Source organism: Crassostrea angulata, chromosome 3 (genome assembly GCF_025612915.1).
Source record: "Crassostrea angulata isolate pt1a10 chromosome 3, ASM2561291v2, whole genome shotgun sequence".
NCBI lineage: Eukaryota > Metazoa > Mollusca > Bivalvia > Ostreida > Ostreidae > Magallana > Magallana angulata.
Window position 1 is genome coordinate 5,064,883 of NC_069113.1, and position 22,331 is coordinate 5,087,213.

The following is a 22,331-nucleotide window of genomic DNA, read 5'->3' on the forward strand; positions in this document are numbered from 1 at the left end:
ATTGAGGTTGTTAAGGTGTCTTAAACAAATGTGTAGACCAGGATTGTAGACAAAAATGGTTTATTGAGGTTGTTAAGGTGTCTTAAATAAATGTGTAGACCAGGATTGTAGACAAAAATGGTTTATTGAGGTTGTTAAGGTGTCTTAAACAAATGTGTAGACCAGGATTGTAGACAAAAACGGTTTATTGAGGTTGTTAAGGTGTCTTAAACAAATGTGTAGACCAGGATTGTCTTCGGCTTGATCTTTAACGTAATAAAATAAAAACGGAAGAGAAATCCGAAAGTATCCTACCAGGAGCAAAAATTAACTCCGCTACAAAAATTTGGTCTTCATTAGGCTATTTTTAAACTTTTAATGGCCCGATTTAACTGAAAGAATAGAGTGCACAAAACGTTATCTTTAAGTCTACCCGCTAAATGTACTTTGTAACATTAGTTTTTAGGTATGTTTATTTTAATATTCTGTATTTTAAAAAATGAGCTCATTATATCAAACAAATAAATTAAATTATGATAAAGTTACTCCGAGTTAAATATTAAATTTAACATATAGCTCTTGAAATCTTTCGATAAAATGAAAGACGTGAAGAAACTTCACAAACGTTAGACCTGGAATATTTTTTATACTGAGAAGCAATACTGAATTTAGAGATAACTATAGTGTCGTCACAAACCATCAACGAAATAATGATGTATAACAAAATAAAAGATCGTAATCGATATCTGATATGAATTGTTTTGAAATTTTTATGATTCGAAATCAAACATGATTCTCTGAATATGCCGAGACTTTACCAGAAAGTAATAATACAGAAACAGTCTTTGAAATATGCATATGAAGCGGCAATGTGAGTACAGAGCGGAAGAGGTTCCGGACTCGGGATTGAGATGAAACGAAGGAGGGGTTCTTAATCCTGTTTTGACCAGGATTTCTAAAATTGACGACTTTTTTAAACACGTTCTAACGGTCTCTGATATTTAATAATGTACACTGACTGCATTAATATTAATTTGATTTTAATTGAGACCAGAACATTTGAAATAATGATCACTCTTTGTTGTTTGCAGCAATGTGGATGTGTAAGGAAAATAGACTTGCATTTAAAGATTAATAATTAATTATGTATAGTTAATGGTCTAGTTTAATAACTCCGTGGAGAAAAAAACATCACCATTGACGTTCAAAGATTACTTTTGATATCTGCTTTCGAATTTAGGTTTTCTGTCATAAAGATATTTTTATATTGTCAACATTCTGTTTCTTTTGCAGTTAACACAAAGTTTTATCTTAAAATCAACTTTATCGTTAAAATATGATATTTAGTCTACTCGTTTGTTCTTGCTGAGCAAATGGTCATGTCATGAATTCATTTGATAAGACAGTCTAGATCGTACATTTTATTAATATATACAATATATGCAATCTTGTCTGTCTTTTTATTGTTATTGTATGCAGAATAGTTTGTAATCTTTTTAATTGGTCATATACATATTTCATTAACATCCTTGAGAATTCAATTCTTTTTCGAGATTTTTTTGTACAAAGATGAAAAATTCTAGAAAGTAGCTCATGAATCTGAAATGTATTTTGAAATGAATGTTCCGAACGCACGAAATAAAATTTTAAGGATCAAAATGTATATAAAATCATTCGATGGACCGTCACGTTTTTATCCTTTAATCCATCAACAAGATGATTAAGTTAATGTACTGTTGATATTGAGGCTATTGAAACATAAACTTTGTCTAATGGTCTTTCTTTTCCTTAAGTAGATAATTGTGGCAATCTTTCACAAGAGTAAATGAAAATCAATGGAAATCTAAGTAACTGAAGGATTGCTGTAAGCTCTTAAAACAGTATTAGATTGCGTTTGTGAAAAATATAATACCGACTCCCACATTCACTCATTCACAAAATCATTTTGTCTTGTAAGGGAAAATAAATTTGTTTCACATTAGAAATGTCTGAAAGCTGAAAACTTAAGTTTCTAACGAATGGATTGTAATTTCCGAAGCCTCATAAAACACTCGCTAGGGATTTCTAAGGAGTGTGCGGAACATCAGCAACTAAAGAGAAACCGTCCGTTAAACACTAGGAAAGCATACCAAAGCAAAAAAATGGCTGACAACACGGGTCGAGGCAGCCTCACTGCATCACCATTAACTCCAAGTTATTTACTTCTATCTGCCTAAAAATAAATTGTCCTCAAAAGAGCAATGCAGCTGATTGGCCGTTTCATTTTGGTTTGTATTTTGTTGAGGGGGATGTGGGGGAAATACATATACGTTTAAATGACAGCAGGAAGTAATCTGTTGACATTTGTAATGATTTATTAAATAAAACTTATAGTTCAAAATTTCTTTACCGGAACTATAGCTCATCTTTGAATGAAGATTCTTGAAGGAAACAGCTTGCAATATGCAAGTATGATCGTACAACAATTATTAGAATGGCTTGAAAGCATTTTTGCATCGGGACACCTAAACACACCATTCCATGTTAAAGTTCTCAAATCTCAACAACAGAACGTGTTGCGTCAGTGAACAACAAGTGAAGCGTCAGTAAACAGGTACATGTATGTATATTGTTAACTGAAATCCTAAAATCAGCATTATTTTAATATCTGAGAAACAAATGCACTGTTACAGGATTACCTCTGGCACTTTCTACAAAAAGATACTCTATAACCTAGCTTGCACATTATTTTGATTGAAATATCATGGATCAACCAACTGTTCTTTAGGAATCTCAATGATTGCTGTTGATCGACCAAAACTTCTATAACCTTTGTGCAGTGACTATACAACTCCGATGCTAAAGTAATTATGGATGGATTACTAGTTACATGTACATGACTTTATACATTTGATTCCTTAAATTGATATAATTTAATTCTGGTTGTAACGCGCTTTCTGATTGGCTAAAAAATTATTTTATATCGTATAAAGAATGTTGCCTACGTCATAGTAAGACTAATGTCAAAAACGTATCAATACGCCTGACGTTACCTTTGAATTTTGTACAATTTTTCGTCATTTTAAAGGTCAAATGACCGTTTTCATCTACAATGAAGAGTAAAAAAAATTAAATTATAAGCTGATTCAGTATTTATTAGTTTTATACGATATTAAATGGTTTGAAACAGTTTACGCTTTTTTATAAACCGCTTCAAAGCGTAAACTGTTTCAAACCATTTTATATCGTATAAAACTGTCGTAAACTGTCCCAAACCATTTTATATCGTATAAAACAAATAAATATTGAATTCATTCCTTAGATAAAGTGTAAAATGTACCAACTATCTATATTAGACTATATAGTTTAGTTCTATTTGTTCTCAAAACTGATTAAATTTAACATATAAAAGTTTTGTAGCTCTCAACTTTTGGTATTGTGTGGCTTAATGTGCTTTTGTAGTATCCATGAACCTCGCACTTAATTGCTGATTTGGTTGTATTTAAAAACTGCTCATCTAACTACCACCTACAGGTAAATGAACAAGAACCAGTGGCATATCCATTTTTTCCGTTCTAAAAGGGAACTGCAAATGTTTATTGATTGTGTGCTGTGGATATTACAATAGCTTACAAAGCAATTATACTTCATGTTTCTTCACTGTTTGCACGGGGCGTCGTATAATTGAAACCTTACAATACTGTGACATGAATGAAATATTTATTGCTTCATAAATAAAACTGTCCATGAATGGTTGTATGGCTGCATTGTGAGCTTATTGCGGGTATATTGGCCTTTATTGCGCGCTGACTTGTTACCGATACTGGTAATGGATTGTTATTAGAGGCCGCTGGACAGGGACCCGGCTGATGAAGTGTTAACGCTCGCCTTTCCAGCTCCATCGCTTGTCGTCGATGTGACATTAACTAATGTAATTGCATTCTTAGGTTTGTTTGCCACACTGTAAAGGCTCTTTTCACAACTTATTTACACGGGTTGAAGACCCTAGGATTATTGTAATGCAGGACTTTCACCGTCGATTCTTTTTTTACATATATAAAAGAGAATTCTGGTCCAATAGGATCGTAATTTGTATATGCGTATTATCAGCTTGTTGACAGAATATGTAAACAAAATTGTATTATAGCTTCCCAACGTTGAATGCATGTAATACCTATGCACCAATTTGTTTTTCCTTTATCATGCGTGTAGTCGATTTATATTATGACCAAATAATCCCTTTTTATTATGTTTCTATTAGAAGAGTTCGCATTTTAGTCATTTGATGTTACGTTAAGGAAATCATTTTCCTTTTTCTTCTGACATCTTCATTTCATTAAGGTGTCAGTTTAATTTACCATTTAAGATCTGTGTTCTGCTTCGATATTTGAAAAACACATTTTAAGTAGAAAACATAGGCGTCAATTAACCAACTTTAATAATTAAATAAGATGATGTAAGTGATTAGTTTTCGCATGGCTTACAAAATTGTAAAAATATTTTACATGAACATGGAATTATATCTGCCATTGCTCTGATGACTTATTCAGGTGCATCATGACAGGTGCGCCATCAAAGAAACGTTTCAGTATGATGCAATCTCCACGGACAAATGTTGATAACTGATTATGCTAGAATTTAATTTTTTGACATGAGTGCAATTACTTTAATAGCACGAAATGTACGGTTAAAAGGCAAATAGGTTATGCAAACGATTTGGAAACATTTATTTTATATTGATTAGATATTCGTTACTCCAATTTGATTAACACTGCTTCACAATTCAGTAAGCCACATTATTTTAGCCGTGATAGTTTCAATTAAAAATACTTCGTGTTCATTTAATATATCGTAAAACTCAACTTTTGAGTGACTCTTAGGTATGATGCATGTATTTGAAACTTGTAACGATCCAAGAGTGTATCGGCGCATTTTGCGAAAGTTTGTACTTTCAAGCAGCTTTTATGAATTATGGCTTTAACTGTATCAAACCTTTTTCCATTCAAACCAATTATTATTGAAATTTTTAATCTTCTACATTTTTATATTCGCAGAACCGGCCTCTTTGTAAAGATAGAAATGTGCAAATTTGTGATTGGTTACACACCCAACAAAAGCAGGAGGTAAGGTGGTCAACAATTTAACCATCTGATCAAATAGGTGATCTAAAACGATTTACCGAACGTAATATGTTTAAATGTTCTCCCAAAAGTTTGCCATGTTGATATTCTAAGTCATTTATCTAGAGATGATCTGATGAGCTCCGTTTAATTTGTTTGCGTGTTAAAATAACAATTTAATTATTTTCAATAATGTCAAAGTATTTAAATAAAATTGTTAGACGTCACTTAATATAATTATAATTCCATCAAGAGGTACATTAATACCATTCTCTCTGGGGTTGGGCGGTGCATTATCTTACAGTAATGAGGAGGTTTGGTCGGTTTTTATTTCTGGTCTACAAACCTATCGTTAAATGTCAACGATTTTTGGTAATATATCAAACTAGGCATTGGTTTTATGGTTTACAGACATCTACTAATTAGTTCTAGGAAAATTATTGCAATAACACCAGTTAACTCGCATTTCAAAACTACATTTGAAAAAAAATTGCTATTAACTTCAAAGACCATCTTTATATCATGCTAACGATTTATATAATGCCACGCATGAAATAAAATTAAACCGAGATGGTCTGAATATCATACTATCATAAAAAAATAAAACTAATTCATATGTTAAACTATAGACAAAAATGTAACAGCAATGACAAGGCGGTAGCAATATATATTCAGTCTTATATACCAACTTTATAATGTACTCGATCTAAGTACAGAACTCGGTCATTACAACAAAGTGAAATAGACACAGGAGAAACTGTGTTTGTCGTGCTTTTTTTCAAAACGAAAGAATGATATTAAATTAGCACAAGAGTTCCGGAGGCTAAGTCGCTTTAAGGTAAAAATTTTACTTCCAATAATTTAGCATGTGAAAATTTTTAACATAGATGCAAAGACTGCAATGTTGCTGAACATGACTGGTATGATAGCGGTTGCGTAATGGTCTCGACATCGACCGATGTGAGCTAAAGATGTGAAAATCTAGCACAAACTCAAACCTGATTGGTCGAATTGATTAAAACATTTTAGGGACGATTTAATATTAATTATTCTATAACGTAGTTGTGTGTTAAAAGGCATTGCATTTATGGTTTTTCTCGATCACGGAAGCAGTTTATATTTTAAACAATATCGTACTCACACAATAAAACATCTTGACAGCAATTCATAAATACTTGAAAAGAAATCGGATGATTTCGCCCCCTTTTAGATTCATCTTGATGTTTTATTAATACATTATTAAGCGTTCGCCAACAATACCATTGTAAAATTATTGAAAGTCTTTAGACTAATAAAAAATAAACACATGGATACAGAATTGTTTACCATACTGAATTATGTATTAGAAAACAATTCATTTATACACAGTGTGATGCCGTTTTAAACGATCGGAGGACGAAACTAAACAAAATGTTTCTGTTTACACTCCGATTGCACATGCGCGTTGATTTTTTGTGTAACCGGACAAAATTATTGTTATTAACCATCTGAATAAAGGGCGATTCTATTGTTATAAGTTGGTTCATAACTTTCTAAGGGTAAGGGAACTATTAGAATATAAACATTGGCCAAAAAAGATTTCAACTGTTATGCTAGCGTTTTTTGCAACAATTTCACATTTATGGACACAATCGACTCCAAGAAGCAATGGATAAATTATTTTTTCACACTGGCCTTTAACTTATTTTGTTGAGTGAATAATGTAATTACAGGTGAAAGGTTCTAGATTTTCAAATGTATATGTAGTTGACTTACATGTATTGAAGGGGTGGGGGTTTGACTGGTCATGTAACTAGTATTAACTTAATCTTACTAAGTCTGAGTACATTGTTAGGATGTGTCTGGGAACTTTCAAAATTTGAATTTCACTAGTCCATTGTCCTGATCTTGGTTTCGTTTGAATTCATTGATCATATTTAAACTACACTTTCATTTTTAACTTACAACAGCATATTGCAATGTAAACAAATGGCCATCCTGTTTATCCTCTACTGAATTACATCGTACTAATTACTTAGGTGACTATTACGCACTTTGAACCTCGTATTGTTTTCCTGTTTTTGTTTTCTTGTCTTTTCATTTTCAATTTTTATGCCCTTTTTAATGCAATTTTCATCTGAATGTTCTTAGTAAACATAGATTACCAAAGGCGGATCTGACAACATATACACTAATCAAACTCCATCAACATGTTTATTCCACTATATCTACAGGAGTGTTTTAAGGAGCCTGGATGGACAAATACTCATCAGATCGACTTCAATTTTTTTTTTATAAACACTGTACATGTATTTCTTCTTGTAAAAGATTTCATTTTTAGCCCTTAAAATTTACCTGGATTGAGATCAATAACACACCGCTTGTCAATCAAACAAGAAACAATAGCCCGAACTTTTAAAATTTCTCTATGATTGTATACAGTGCTATTTTAAAACAGAAAAAACCCAAGATTATTACAGTCTATAACAGGCCACGACCATCCAGGCTCATTTGCTTTCTACTAATAATTTAGTATTTCAGTTTTCAAGATTTAAAAATTAAGACATGTTCCGGAAATGCAAAGAAGTACAACTGTATCATGGGCGAAATTCAATCTTGACGAAAAAATTTGCAAAAATAAAACAAGAAGTATAAAGTGTTATATAATTTATTATTAAATCAAGTTAGCTGTAAGTAAAGATGTAACACACATGTAGTAGAATTAAAGAAGGATTTAAATGACGTCATATGCCTTCCACAACAAAGTTGAATAAAAAATTGCGAATGCAGTCGATACCTTTTATTTTCAAATGATACGAAAATGAAAGAAGTGAATCAGAATGTTTGTTTGTTTTGCCTATTATTTAAGATGTGACCTTGCCACTCGATGAAGCACATTGAATGTATCACATGACAAATTCTCGATCGTTGTTTACTGTCATCGGAACCTTTTACTAAACATAACGACATACGGAACAGGCACAGGTTTTGGCGGACTTAAACGTCACTTCGCGCAGCCCATCTGCGCATCCCACCGACACTGTTATCTGTAAAAGGAGAAACAAGTGTGAGTTGACCAATTATAGGTAGTGGTTTTCTAGAGATTTGTCAATTTTAGAATTTACAAAGAACTTACTAGGCTCTTATAATAATCCCAACTCGAAATAAGTTCAATAATGTAAAAACTCAAATTTTATTCAATATTATCCATAGAATCTATAATACAGTAATTATAAACTTGTAAGAAATCGCTGCAAATATTTTGATTTTGCTTACATCGTGCGTTTCTTCAATTCCACAGCATTCTGCCCGTGACGTCAGAATATGTCTAGTATTTGCGGACAAAGTTCTTTGGGACGAGGGGATGGCGTAAGACTCGCAGAATCCTCTACAAGCATTGGTTGTAACATTGAATTCTAAACAGCCAGGTATCTGTACTGTTCTAGTGTGACCTGAAACAAATTCATTCGATAATCAATACAAGAGCTACTTAATTGAGCGCTTCCATTAAAATAGATTTTAATTGACTTGATGTGAATACTCTGGTTTTGCTAAATGTGTTGTTTATAATTATTTTTTTATTGTCGATTTTATCAGTCACTGAAATTCAGTCATCGAAAGAAAAATCCTTTCATACTGCCGCGGTACCCGGATATAGGAAATAAAGCAAAAAAGTCGCAAGAAAAAAAGGCTAGGACACTGCAAGTGAGCGATAGCCCATATGAGAGTTGTATAATTGATGATTGAATTTAATTGTAATTTTTTACTTTTTACAAACTATGATCATCTTTCCGGAATTGACTCGAAATAAAATGTAATTTCGCAACACGTCATATTAAGTGTCATATTAAAAGCTTGTATGTGATTGAACAAAAAGAGCACACCATAACCTGTATTGACTGATGTAAAGACTAAAAACGAATCAAAAATAATTTTTATTTTATGTTGTTCCATTTTTTAAAAACATTTTATTAACATTAAAAAAAAAAACCCAGACAAGACGTCAAACTTACCCAAAGTTCTTAAAATAATGTGAAAAAGTATTTTTTTTTCAGGCAAATTTAGATGTAATGACAACTGTTTTTTTTATTATAAAGGCAAACAAGGTGAACCTTTTTTTTTGGGGGGGGGGGGGTTAAAGATATTTTATTTTTTCAACAATATCGATTTAAATAAGTCAAAAAGTTCCTTTTTTCACCCATTACACATATGCTCATATCATTAAGTACATTTATGATTTTAAATCAGGTAATATAATTGAAAATCGTTACTTCTTAATCTCTGGTAACCATGGCAACAACAGTAAATAAGCATTGTCCGTGCTGCAATACATTGGTATTTATACAGAGGGATCTCAGGTAAAGACTAATTGCTTTATACCATGAAGTATCCAAATTAACACAAGGATGTACAATGTTACAATTCCAAATGCCAAGGAATATCAAGAGAACAGTTATAAATGTTGCTAGACTTCAAACATAAAGCTTTTTTGTCAGAAGGAAGGCTAAAAGGAAGAAACTGAAATTTACAGTCTGAACGTCTTTATGACTCTGAAACAGTCTTTATGACTCTGAAACAGAAAGACATTTACTGTAGAAGAGAATGACAATAGGTATACATGTATAGTGTTTTGTTGTCATATCGGTTTTAAAAGCTTTGTATTTTGGGGTTAAAACAAGCGCATATACTTTAATACTATACTGTCAATTAGTGAATTTTATCAGAAACATGATTTTTTCCCCTGTAAGCAGCATTTATAGCGCAATGACAATCCTAAATTTAGTTATTGACGCTGTTTGGTGTTTGGTTTTTTAATAAGATAACGCGATTTTTAGCTTATGTATTGTACAATTATGCACTCTACTTTTGTGTGAGAAATTAAAATCAAAATAATCATACCCTTGGTTACTAACATGAGATTGAGTTTTATAAACAATGAATAATTATTATTTGCTGTCTAGGAAATTTGTTGTAAACGGTTCTCCTTCCACCCGTTTTCTTTATTTCCATGAATATGTCATGTTAAGCAAACTTTGTGATAAGTTTACAGATGACATAGCTTCTGCGTGTTTAAGAGGTAAACATTTAAGCCCGTTTGGTTCAAACAGTCGAGGGAATGCGACGGGGTGGATTCACGATTAGCGGAAAACATCGCTCTACACCAGGGAGATCAAACACGAATTGCCCCTGATCATTATCCTTAATTACAGGGTCAAGCTTAAGTTCCCAGAAAACATCATTAAGTCACTTTTAAAGGTACAGTAGAACTTTGATAACGGGACAAATACACTCGTTTTTAATCATACAGGATTACTTTGAAAAAATGATTGACCTTTAAGAATATATCTCGGGCAAATGAAACCCTTTCAAAAATTGTTCACTTTGTATATTTTAAACGATTAATGTTTGAATTTTAAATCAATTATATAAATAAATTCATATTAGAAAGACTACACGAAGATCCTCCTCCTTGCATGATATGTGAATCCCGATTTTATTTAACAGCAATACTTTGTCTAGAACCACATTCTTCTCAATGATCGTTCTGGCTGTTCAGACATGCTAATAGTGTCATTGTTTCTGCTTTCGTTTCTGTGCCGTCAATTAGGAGCCCTTATTTCGGAGAATAATAAAATGATTTCATCGTAATAAAAAATAATGAATTTGAATTTCTATTTATTCAATAAATTACTAATACATAATTTAAATTCCTTCTCGTGTGACGTCACAAAACTCTCAACATTGATAAACTTAAACAGTAGTACAAAATGTCACATGAAGAACATATTTTTAACTGAATATATTTCTTGTTTATTCTGTCAATGTTGACTAATTATTTAAACTCAGCTTCATAAAATGAAATTAAGCTTATTAAATAACAGACAAATAATATGATAAACTTTCTATAAAAAGCAAAATAACGATGATGGATAATCAAAATGCATGGTACCATGGGAATGTTATAAACTTTTCATGTGCATTTTTTTCTGTTCCGTTTTACAATATTATTCTTTCTTGTGTTTTAACTGCACACAATTATATTAAAATTTACTGATTTTTTAAGGGGGTATCCTTGTTAAGTCAGAGTATGTTCGAGGGCGTCCACATTCACTTTGAAAGGGTCAATACGCAAAAGTTTCTTGATCAGGTGAGCACGTGCTAGCGTTTGTCAGTCACGTGACGTCTCATCATGTTTTTACGCAAAGGCAATGTTAGGTTACAGGCACGTAGCATCGGGAGAACGGGGGGGGGGGGGGGGGGGGGGGGGCAGACCATAACCTAACTGTTGACTTCGCCATTTTTTAAAAATGGGAAACGAAATTGATCATGTTAATAATGATATCCATACACTATATACAGTTAGATGTTTGAGTTAAAATGCAAGGAATGATTATTGTTGATATGAGTCGATCGAATGTGATTTAGACAACGATAGAAGATTTAAGTCCAGCTAGTTATACTGTCATAGTGCATTCATTCCTTCGCATCGATATCTATGTCCATCTTGTTTTAAGATGAAGACAATCAAAGACAATTTTACCAAATAATGATCACCATTCACGCGATTTGTTCTAAATTTGAAAGTGAAAGGTAGGTGGTGCGCTTTTCTTTTTGTTTCAACTATCAAAATAGAAGTAAATTGTCCAAAGATAATTAAGGTTGTTTTGATGTCGTCAGCGGATACAACTCCCCGAAAGAAAGTAAAGCCAGGAGGAGAGATGAATCGGTTGGAATCATAATAAACTCAGTTGTATCAACATTATTGGCATAATAATTTGTTTTATTCACAAAATATTGAAGGTTTGACAATTGAAATGACATGTTCATTGATACGAGATAACTAATTAGTTACACTCATAAACTTCACAGATTCACTTACCCATTCTATAGCAACCAGCTTTCTGCAATGTCCGCGGATCGAAGGAACACAACACAAATTGTACAAAAAGAAGAAATATCCACACACAGTTAAAACTCATTTTTTGGTCTTTCCTCAGGTTGCATACCCAGCATGCATAGGTCCATATTCCTTATTAAATACCTGCTAACAAGTTTTATTGTGGCGATCCACCCGTGTAACAGTGTGATAACAGAAGCCGGGATTGACGTGGAAGGGACAAACAACTACACCTCCACAGTCCCTTGTCTGCCGATTGATTTCGTCACCGGAAGACGTCCCTCACCGAGCAGTGTAGCGGCTATGATAGAGAGCGCGCCATCTCATGCTGCTGGTCGTTCAGCGAATGATTTGTGCTTATCTTACAGAACTTAAATGCTGTAGAGCCTCATTGAGAATTAGAAATATTATGACTGATGAAGTCCAAATTAATATCAAGAATACCAAGAGATAAAAGAAATAACCCCACAATTTCAATGAATATTTGGATACACAAAATGACTTATAACTGTACTATGCAAACGTCAAGCATCAAAAATTCAAATATTTCACACCCCCCCCCCCCACCCCCCAAAAAAAATAGATATTGATTTTTCTGGGTTCACAATAGTGCTTTTTCAATATTTGTTGTAATTCGGTGCAATGAAAAATCAAAACTATATTTTCTTAAAATAGGCAATTTATTGCATCTTAGATGAAAGCAAAATAAACAATATGTTATCCTGTCACGGAAGATGTGGTTCATAGACTAAAATTTTACAGCTTTCTTAGTTTATAGCAGCATTAAAAAGGTCAAGTCTTGTTTCATCAAAGAATGTACTATTAACCGAATTCAAAAATAAATCGCATTTCTAAATTTGAAGGTATTTATAAAATTGTGAATAATGGTCTTGTTTTGACTGATGAGACTGATAGCGCTTATTCTTATCGGGACGGTGTGTCCCCTCCTAATCCTTGTCTAAACAACGCACGTTCACGGGGAGTTGTCGCTAAACGAAGACGGAACTCCTTATTTGGTAAGTCACGTTAAAGGTATTCAAGGAACTAAAGACTTCCGGTGACTTTTCTGAAAATTATCGAGCTCGTAATGCTTTTTTGCATTATGAGTTTATTTTTCTCTATATAAAATCAAGGCATAATAATGTATTTTAGAAAAAAAATATTTGAATATGCAATGTATTCCTCTTTCCAACCCCCTCCCTTATTCTCCTGTGATATCTTTTCATTTTGGCTCACTTACAGTTTTACAAGTTTAACATGTTTTAAGCAATATACAGGGGATGAGATAAAGTCAGAAATTTTATCTTATTTCTGCCAATTATCGTTAATGCTGCCATGACATTTTACAAAAGCACCACTATATAAGTGTAAGCATATAACTTTAACAAAAGGCCCATCGCCCGCCTCTTTTTATACAAGGTATTGTATTCCTACTGATTTTGTAACATTAAACTCTTAGGAAGGGATGGTTAGGGTAAAAATTAAACATTACGAAAGAAAATGAATTTATACTATCATGACTTGTTGATAATGCCTTTATAGTAATCGATCCTTCGAGATGTGTGCGTGTACGTTACAAATAGTTGATGACGGTTTTGGCCCATTAAAAAAAGAGACTTCTATAAATAATTTATTGGAGAGGGGTCCTAATTTAATATTCAAAGGCCTAAAAGGAGTTTCACTGCACAAAACATCAAATCGTTCCACCACACCAAGCATCAGATCGATATGATTTGGAAAACATAAGTTTCTTTTCCGAAACATCAAGACTGATATTTAATTTTTAAAAAGCAATTGTTGTGTTATTTATGCATTAAAAACTTGGGTAAAATGACACCGAGCATTCAGTGTGTCTACCATAGCGCATACGCTTTGTATTTTTGTGTAACCTAACAACAATTACTTTTATTAATTTTGAACATTTCTACTTGTAAAAGAGACTGACAAGGGGCCGATTCCGTTGGTTGAATAGATACATATCTAACTTTGCATAAAAATATTTTAACTTTGCATAAAAATAATTGTATCTTTTTAATATTAGGTTGGCCAAAGAATCGGAACAAGCAGTTTTAAAACATCCTTTGTCGTAGTTAAATAAATTAATAATGTTATATCATTGTAATACATCGATCTATATGTCTTAATATCAAAACCGAAAAAACCCAGTTAAAACACTAATGTAATTATTCTCAGATGCTATCTTTTGATGAAATGAATAAATATTTATTTCTCTCAAACCATATGAATTGTATATGAGGTACAAATTTTTTTACAAATGAACAAATGCAGTGTCAATGTTAGGAAGAGAACAGAAATAAAATAAATCGAGATAACTGCGGACATTTTTATCAACGAATCAGTATCTATGGTATTCATAAGATTCCCAAATGTATAAGTGTTAAGGACGTTGGATCCTGCGATGAAAAGTCTTTAAGTTTTTTTCCAAAGTATTTATTTAAAAACCTACACACATAGCTTAACCAAAATTCAAAACAAAATGTTGGTGTCTATATGCTTCATTTGGCGCTATGGTGTATTTAATATGACCTTTTTGCACTGAAGGTGCAAATTGTACATAAATCACTTTTCCCTCTATAATTTTTAATGGGACTGATCCATGGCATCATATACAAATTTATACTCTTTAAAATAAATAAGACTAAAATAATCATAAAGAAAAATGTTACATTTTCCTCACCAAATTGATATTTTTGCCTTTTTGCACTGATTAAACGCTATTTTTATCCATTTACGATTTAACATGCAATGAATTTTTTTAAAAGTCTCAAACTTTTTCTCAAATTATGTATGATACACTTGTCAGAAAAAACTTATAAATTCAGAAAATAAAACAAAAAGTATGGGTCTATTATGTTAAAATTCAGCTATGGCATGAAATAAGCTAATTTAAGGGGAAAATTGGGATTCATTTTTCCTTGACTTTTATGAACTATAAGTTAAATATGCCAAAATGTGTCGATAGAAATATTTTAAAATTGTAAAAATGTTTTTTGTCACAAAATGAAGATATCCTAATGCACAAGCTACCTGAAATTTTGGTCTACACTGAAAATAAGGAAGCTAAAGTGACGATACTCTAAAACAACTGCGTTAAGAAAAATGTTCATTTTCTTCTTAAAAACCTTCCGCCACAAAATTATAGTCCCCAGTAAACTCTGTAAATATGTAATTTTTCCTTTACTATTTTATTCAATATAGTTAAATTGGCATTATAAAATATGAATACATGAGTAGAATCAATATATGATCCATAATTTCCAGAATAGAGTTGACCCAAAATGGCTACGCAAAAACAGAGGATCGAACCTCTTTAATATTTGATGAGTATTTTTCCTCAATTAATTTGTTCCGGGGTTAAGAAACTGCCTGACATATTATTATAGTGGTATATGTCACCCAAATTTTTTTTATTACATAATGAACAAATTCTATGTTACTTCATCTTCAAGTTTCAATTGGTAATTTATAATTATTAGTTTCTAAGTTTTGAAAATATGACTCTTAAATCGTTTTGAAGTTTCATAAGATAAATTTCCTGTCCAAACATTTCTTGAAAATCTAGATCTGTAATTCAAACATTTGGGTAAATTTTCTACCTGGAAAAAACCTAATTTATGAGCGTTTCTTAAATAACAGATTTTAGCCAGTTGATACTAGAAAAAAAGTCGATTGAACAGGACATATGAAAGACCACAGGAAGTAGATCTCTCACATATTTTAATAACCATAGGTGCACATATTTTAATAACCATGGGTGCATGAACGAACCCTCAGAAAAATCTAAAACTAAAAAGAACTGTCATGACGGTCACCTGATTAAGTATTAATTAATCAACCTTGTGATGGATTTGTTGCATGACAATTTACTCATTATAATAAAGTGATAAAGCAAAAACGATTGTTAGTAAAAATAATACATATATATTATTCATGAAACAATAGTTTTGACCTCTAAGTAAGAAGTCAAAACGGCCTTGACTCCGTCAAATGTGTTGCAACCAATTATATCTGTAAATGCTTCTTGATAACTTTTGAATATTGCTGGTGGGTAATGAATCTTAATTCTAAGGTTATATTCATTATATTTATACATATTCGTTACACAAGTTCGGCGACGGAGGAGAGGAATGGAATGACCCCCCTCCCTGGGGTTATTTTTCTACACAAATTGTATAAAATATTGATGCATGCATAAGATATACTGGTAAAGTTGTGAGAAAGTATATATCACCATATATAATTGTATATTTGAAACGTTTCAATAGAGCGACAATTACATGAATAGACCAATGAGCGAAAGAGAATGGACACTATCCAAGGTTTTATAGCATTGTAAGTTAAGCTGTGGATATCATTTCATGTAATAAATGCCTACAAGACGGATAAAATAATGACAAATTAATTTATATCAACAAATCTGATAAATTTTTAAAAAAGCATTCAAAAAATGTATATTGAACGATACATCGATTTGTAACCCTTAATATGCTCAATACTTGGAATACATTAAATAAAATGGCAATCCAAATGGCGTCATTTTTTAGAACTTCAATTCGTTATCTTTATAGTGTGTATGTGTCCATATTTTTGTCATGGTCTAAATAAGGTCTAATGGAAAACAAACCGAGCTCAATCAACAAAAAACTGAGGAGCTGACCTTAAATATTGAAAATATCATTTTGTATCCCAACAATTGAACGTTTTAGAAAAATTATACAAGTTCCTAAATCCGTGACCAAAGTCGGAAAAAGCTTCAAAACAACCCAATTTGTTGTGACTGAAATGGCTCAGTGGTTAGAGCACAAGAAACCTTATATAACTTATATAACTAGGCTTTTAAGGTTGTTGGTTTTGCAAACTTGTATTATAACAATATCAAATAGATTTAACTGGAAAAACGTAAAGTTAGAATTGTATATTACGACTTAAAGAGGTTCGTTCCTCTGTTTTTGGGTAGCCATTTTGGGTCACCTTTATTCTAGAAATTATACATCATATATTGATTCTACTCATTAATTCAAATTTTATAATGCCAATTTAACTATCTTAAATAAAATTGTAAAGGAAAAATTGCATATTTACAAAGTTTAGTATGGGACTATATTTTGTGGCGGAAGGTTTTTAAGAAGAAAATGAACATTTTTCATAACTCAGTTGTTTTAGAATACTGTCACTTTAGCTTCCTTATTTTCAGTGCAAACAAAATTTCCAGATAGTTTGTCATAAGAATATCTTCATTTTGTTACGAAAAACATAATTTTACAAATTTTCTATTAACACATATTAGTAAATTTAACTTATATTTCAAATAAGTAAAGGAAAAATGAATCCGAATTTTTGCCTAAAATCAGCTTATTTCATGCCATATCTTAACTTAACAAATTAGACCCATACTTTTTGTTTTATTTTCTGAAATTTCAAGATTTTTCTGACAAGTTTATCATAATTTGAGAAAAAGTTTGAGACTTTTAAATATTTTCATTACATGTTGAATTGATAATGGATACAAATAGCGTTTCATCAGTGCAAAAAGGTCCAAATATCAATTAGGTGAAGATATTGTAACGTTTTTCATTTTGAAAATTTTAATTTCATTTATTTTGAATTGTAAAAATTTGTAATTGATTCATTCCGATTATAAAATATAGACGGAAAAGCGATTTATGTGCAATCTGCACTTTTGGTGCACAATGGTCAAATTAAATACACCGTATACGTAGCGCCAAATGAAGCATACAGACCCCAAAATTTTGTTTTGAATTTTGGTTAAGCTATGTGTGTAGACTTTAAAAAAAGACTTTAGAAAAAGACTTTTGATCGCAGGATCTAACGGCTTTAACAGAATAGGCATTTGCGCTTTCTTATCCCTCATTTCATTTTTGATATAACATTTATTATTCTTACGCCACGTGCTGTCATAATATAAAATTACGTAGCTTCAAGTCGGATGAATAGCTTCGATTAAAAATAAATTAAAAATACAGTTTAAAAGTCTGACATTAAATTGTGAAGCATTTTACGGTGTCTTAAAAATTATCTTTCATTAATTGATAAGAATATGTTCGTAAATGAAATATTTGTTTGTTGACTTTAAAACTGTTTTCCATGCGTACTAAATGTGCTGTACGGATCACAAGTAAAAGACCAAAGTTTCACAACAGGCGTTGAAAAACATGCATATGACAAAAAAATCTCATAATTTGCGATGGTATATGATTTTATCCAACTTGTTCTGTGTTTTTATCCCTACACCTCGGCTCGGGATTAGAAAAATCATATACTATATCAAATCATGGGGGATCCCAATTACAAAGGTAAAGGTTGTTTATATATTCAGTGTTCAAGTCATTTAAATTCAGAGAAAAAACTTCGAAGAGGTAAAATAAGTCGGATCAGTCGGAAAATAACTGTCCACATTGCTGACCTGAATTTCATGTGTTTATTTTTTTATCACACGCCTGAATTCTTACTGTTGCCTAACCGTGCCCTTATGATGCTGATTTGGACAGTCATTTTTTTTTTAAATGTATTAATAAACCATTTTAAATCCTTGTTTTCGAAATTTATTTCTATTTTTAAAATAAATTTTGAAATTTGTCATTGGTTTGAATATCACACCTTATACAAACAAATCGTAATCAAATCTAAAAAGTTGGATTCGAGCATTGCAGATGCTCTACTGTATTTCAAAGGTTTATTTCTAAATATACACTGGCGCCAAATAATAAATCCATGGGCCATTAATGTTTCAAAAGATTTGAATGTGGGGTGAGGAGGATTCAAAGCAGGATGCTTCTAAAATTATATCACGAGGTAGAACATTGACGTTTGTTCTATTCTGTAGTGTATCTATATAGAAGTATTTTTAATAAAAACTTTTCGCTCTAGGGCCTCGTAATTTATCTAGGGTTTATAAACATTTTGAATCCTCACAATATTGAAAAACGTCCACAGTATTATAAAGTAAAATTTTAGAGAATATTTTCTAAATAATTTTAATTTTGCAATCTCTTGGACCACTGCATTCAGCTATTAGCACTTAGTCAAAGTACTAAATAACTGACGGGAGTTGATTTTGTCGATGTTTATTTATTTTAAAATCAATGATATGTTATTTTGCATGCCAAGTACATGTAGTTTCTGATTTGAATTACGCACATTTTTATAATATGAATTTTTCGACTTTTTCGACAAGAATGTCGAGAAACTCCCATATGAATCATGTTAGATAATATTTAAAGATAAAATTAATTCAATCAAACTATGTATCAGTAATAGAAATATTTCTCGAAAATTGTATGGATCCAAGCAATGTTGAACTCTAGTCTCGTTCAACCAAACGCTCGGCTGACACCGTAAATCTCCGACAAAGTTTTATGGAGACAGCCGAGCGTCGAGTTGAACGAGACTACATTGAACTCTGGCGTAGGAATACATACGACTACAAAAATATTTAAATTGTTCGTACCATTTCTGGTACGAACAATCTGACTATTTTCAAGGTATTTATAAATAAGTTTCCTTGAAAAACAATACTTTAGCATACATTACATCGAATTTATCAATTATTTTCAAGAACTAGGTCTTGTCAGCAGCAATGATTTGTGCTGAGGTCCGAACACTGTTTCACGTTCGGTTTGTTTGAGTAACTGCATAGCAGAGTTGATTAAAATCAACTCCCAAAAAATGAATTATTTACACAATATTAACGAACGTCAAAACGCTCCATTTATTATCACAAACTGCATAGGCGTCGGAAGCAAATTGAAAGTGGGGGGGCTAGACTAATCCTCAGAAATATTGAGAAAAAAGTAATTCCCAAAATCATGAAAATCCTAATCGGGGGGGGGGGGGGGGGGGGGGGGGGGGGGGGGGAGTATACCTATACTTCCAAAAAAAAAATTTACTTACCAAATTTTTTTTTTTAGGAACAATAGTCTTTCCTGCGAGAAAAAGTGGGGGGGCTGAACACTCTATCATGCTATGTTTCTAATGGTTAGGTATAACTTTGCAAAAAAAGTGGGGGGGGGGGGGGCTAAGCCCCCCCTAGCCCCCCCGGTTCCGACGCCTATGAACTGAATGTTATTATTTATGAGAAAATATTTTCCAATATAATTCTATAGAGACGGTTGCTCCCCTCCAGTTGTTAGTTTGCTTAAATTATATGTCAAGGTATATTTAAATAATTTATTCACCTATATAATACCAATTAATTAACTGCCAATTCTTCAAATTATATACAATACGATGTACATCAAAATTTTGGTCCAGAATGAGAAATATATGTAGACTCTACGTGTGATTAAAACAGCATAGTTCCATATGTAGCACCAGTACTCTTAACTCATAGGCACTGACTTGCACAGATCTCAAAAAGGTTTATTTGCTTATGTTACTTATAAAATTACTTTGCTTTTCAAATTCCCAGGAATAGATTTCATGAGGTTAAACATTCAAACTCAACCATATTTTTTTATTCTGTTATTTTATAACCAATAATGATTTCCATGGTCATAATTTCCTTTGCCATGCATGAAATTGGCAACGTGTCTCTTTTTATAATTTATAACAATTTTTATACGGATTACAGGGCATGTAGAAGCTGATTTCTTTAATCAAAACTATTATCACCTTAAAAAGGTTTCCGTTTTTTATGTTACACTGTAGTACATAAAGTAAATGAATACGAAAATCAAAATAATTCTTCAACGTCCATGGCTCCATGTCTTACTGAAGATACATTCTATATAGAGTTTCTGTATTATATCTTCTTTCGACATTAGGGGGAAGCCGAATCCGTTTATGTCTAAATTCTACATAATAAATGAATAATGACTTTTTACAGCGAATGGAACTTGAGATCTGGAAATTTATTTGAATCCTCTATCAATGATTCATTTTTAATCAATATGAACAATAACAATAATGACAAAATATTAGAATACTAATGATCGACAATTGACAGATTTTAAGAGTATTTTAAAAATTTAAACATTTCACAAAGTTTAGCCTGTATTAATTATTAGACATTGAATGTAATCTTGTACAGAGTCTAGTATCTAGTTAGTTGTCTGGTATTTTAGTGCTAGATGTTAAATAATAAATGTATGTCTCAACAATTTATAAGTTGTTGGTTAGTCTAGTCAATCTGTCAAAATTTCAGCAAAACCTCAAGAAAATGGCTACAAAGCTAATTACCACTGAAATCAAAGGTGTTTGTATATACAAATAACATATTGAAAATATACATTTGTATAATATGCGGGAAATAGTTTTTTGGGGGTAAAAACATGGGTTTTCATTGAAAAATCGCGGAAATCTGGAAAAAATTAATAACTAAATTAAATCGATGAGTTTCATTTATGCTGTTTTGAAATAAAATGAGTTCATATTTACAACTGATTAAAACGCTTTTACAGCAAATATTGAAGGTATTTTGGGGTAAAAAATAGCATTTTTATTGAAAAATCGCGGAAATCTGGAAACATTTTATAAATTGCTATCAGCTTATTCTAAACTCCATTTTAAGTTTTATTTTGTCCGAGTAATACATGTAAAACAATTTCACGAGAAATATTTAAGATTCTTTTGGGTCAAATATTGCTTTTTTTATGTATTGTTATTAAAAAAAATTGTGGAAATGTGGGAAAGAGTAAAAACAATATCAATTCAATTTGTACCGACTTATCTTCGCTCCAAATTACAGAATAGTATTTGAACAATTGATCATGAAACATAACATAACATGAAACATTGGTCAAATTATGGCAATTTTTTTTAAATTTTTAAATTTTATTTAATCATGGTAATAAAGAAATAATTAATAACCAAACCAAATCAATATGGTATCAGCTTATTTTATAACCTAATAACAAGATTGGATATGTACAATTGATGCAAATTGTTTACATCACAACCATGAAAAATAAAATGAAAATGGAATTAACATCCTTTTATTGTAAAGGAGTTTTCTAATTTTAAATTTCGTTTTCACTCTCGTCATCAGATTCTGGAGTATTTCTTCAATTGGAACAGTTGATTCCTGTACATTCTCCACATCCACCTGAAGACGCTATGCCATTTTTTCGACAGCTACATTTCTTATTGTCGTAGTTGGTTTTACAATTGCAGTGGATGATTTTCAATAGGAAGTCGGGTGCAAGTAGTTTGGACATTTCAATAGGTAGAAGTTTGCCAGTTTTAAGAGTCCAACCCCATTCTGTAGGATCAAGATCTGCCACTGATTTGCCTTTCCAGTACTGACACTGTAAGTAAACTCGCATTGAATGAAATATGGCAGCATCAGATGTTGGTGAAAGTGACTGCACTTGGACCACAGCATTCCTTTTAGATGA

At 31.7% G+C, this 22,331-nt stretch overlaps 1 protein-coding gene across 1 annotated transcript; it reads right to left on the minus strand.

Moving 5' to 3' along the window:
- Positions 1–7,711: 7,711 nt before the first annotated feature.
- On the minus strand, positions 7,712–12,231 carry LOC128177538 (thyrostimulin alpha-2 subunit-like). Its single transcript, XM_052844273.1, has 3 exons — positions 11,938–12,231; positions 8,334–8,509; positions 7,712–8,104 (listed from the first exon to the last, which is right to left on the minus strand). The coding sequence occupies exons 1-3, from the start codon at positions 12,035–12,037 to the stop codon at positions 8,012–8,014; spliced, it is 369 nt and encodes a 122-aa protein (XP_052700233.1). The 5' UTR covers positions 12,038–12,231; the 3' UTR covers positions 7,712–8,011.
- Positions 12,232–22,331: the final 10,100 nt, after the last annotated feature.

Excerpts from the sequence above, each read along its gene's own strand:
- LOC128177538 (XM_052844273.1), bottom strand. The coding sequence starts at position 12,037 with ATGAGTTTTAACTGTGTGTGGATATTTCTTCTTTTTGTACAATTTGTG. Across the intron at positions 8,510-11,937 it reads AGCTGGTTGCTATAGAATGG|GTCACACTAGAACAGTACAG; the intron begins GTAAGTGAATCT and ends AATTTGTTTCAG. Across the intron at positions 8,105-8,333 it reads GAATTGAAGAAACGCACGAT|ATAACAGTGTCGGTGGGATG; the intron begins GTAAGCAAAATC and ends CTCCTTTTACAG.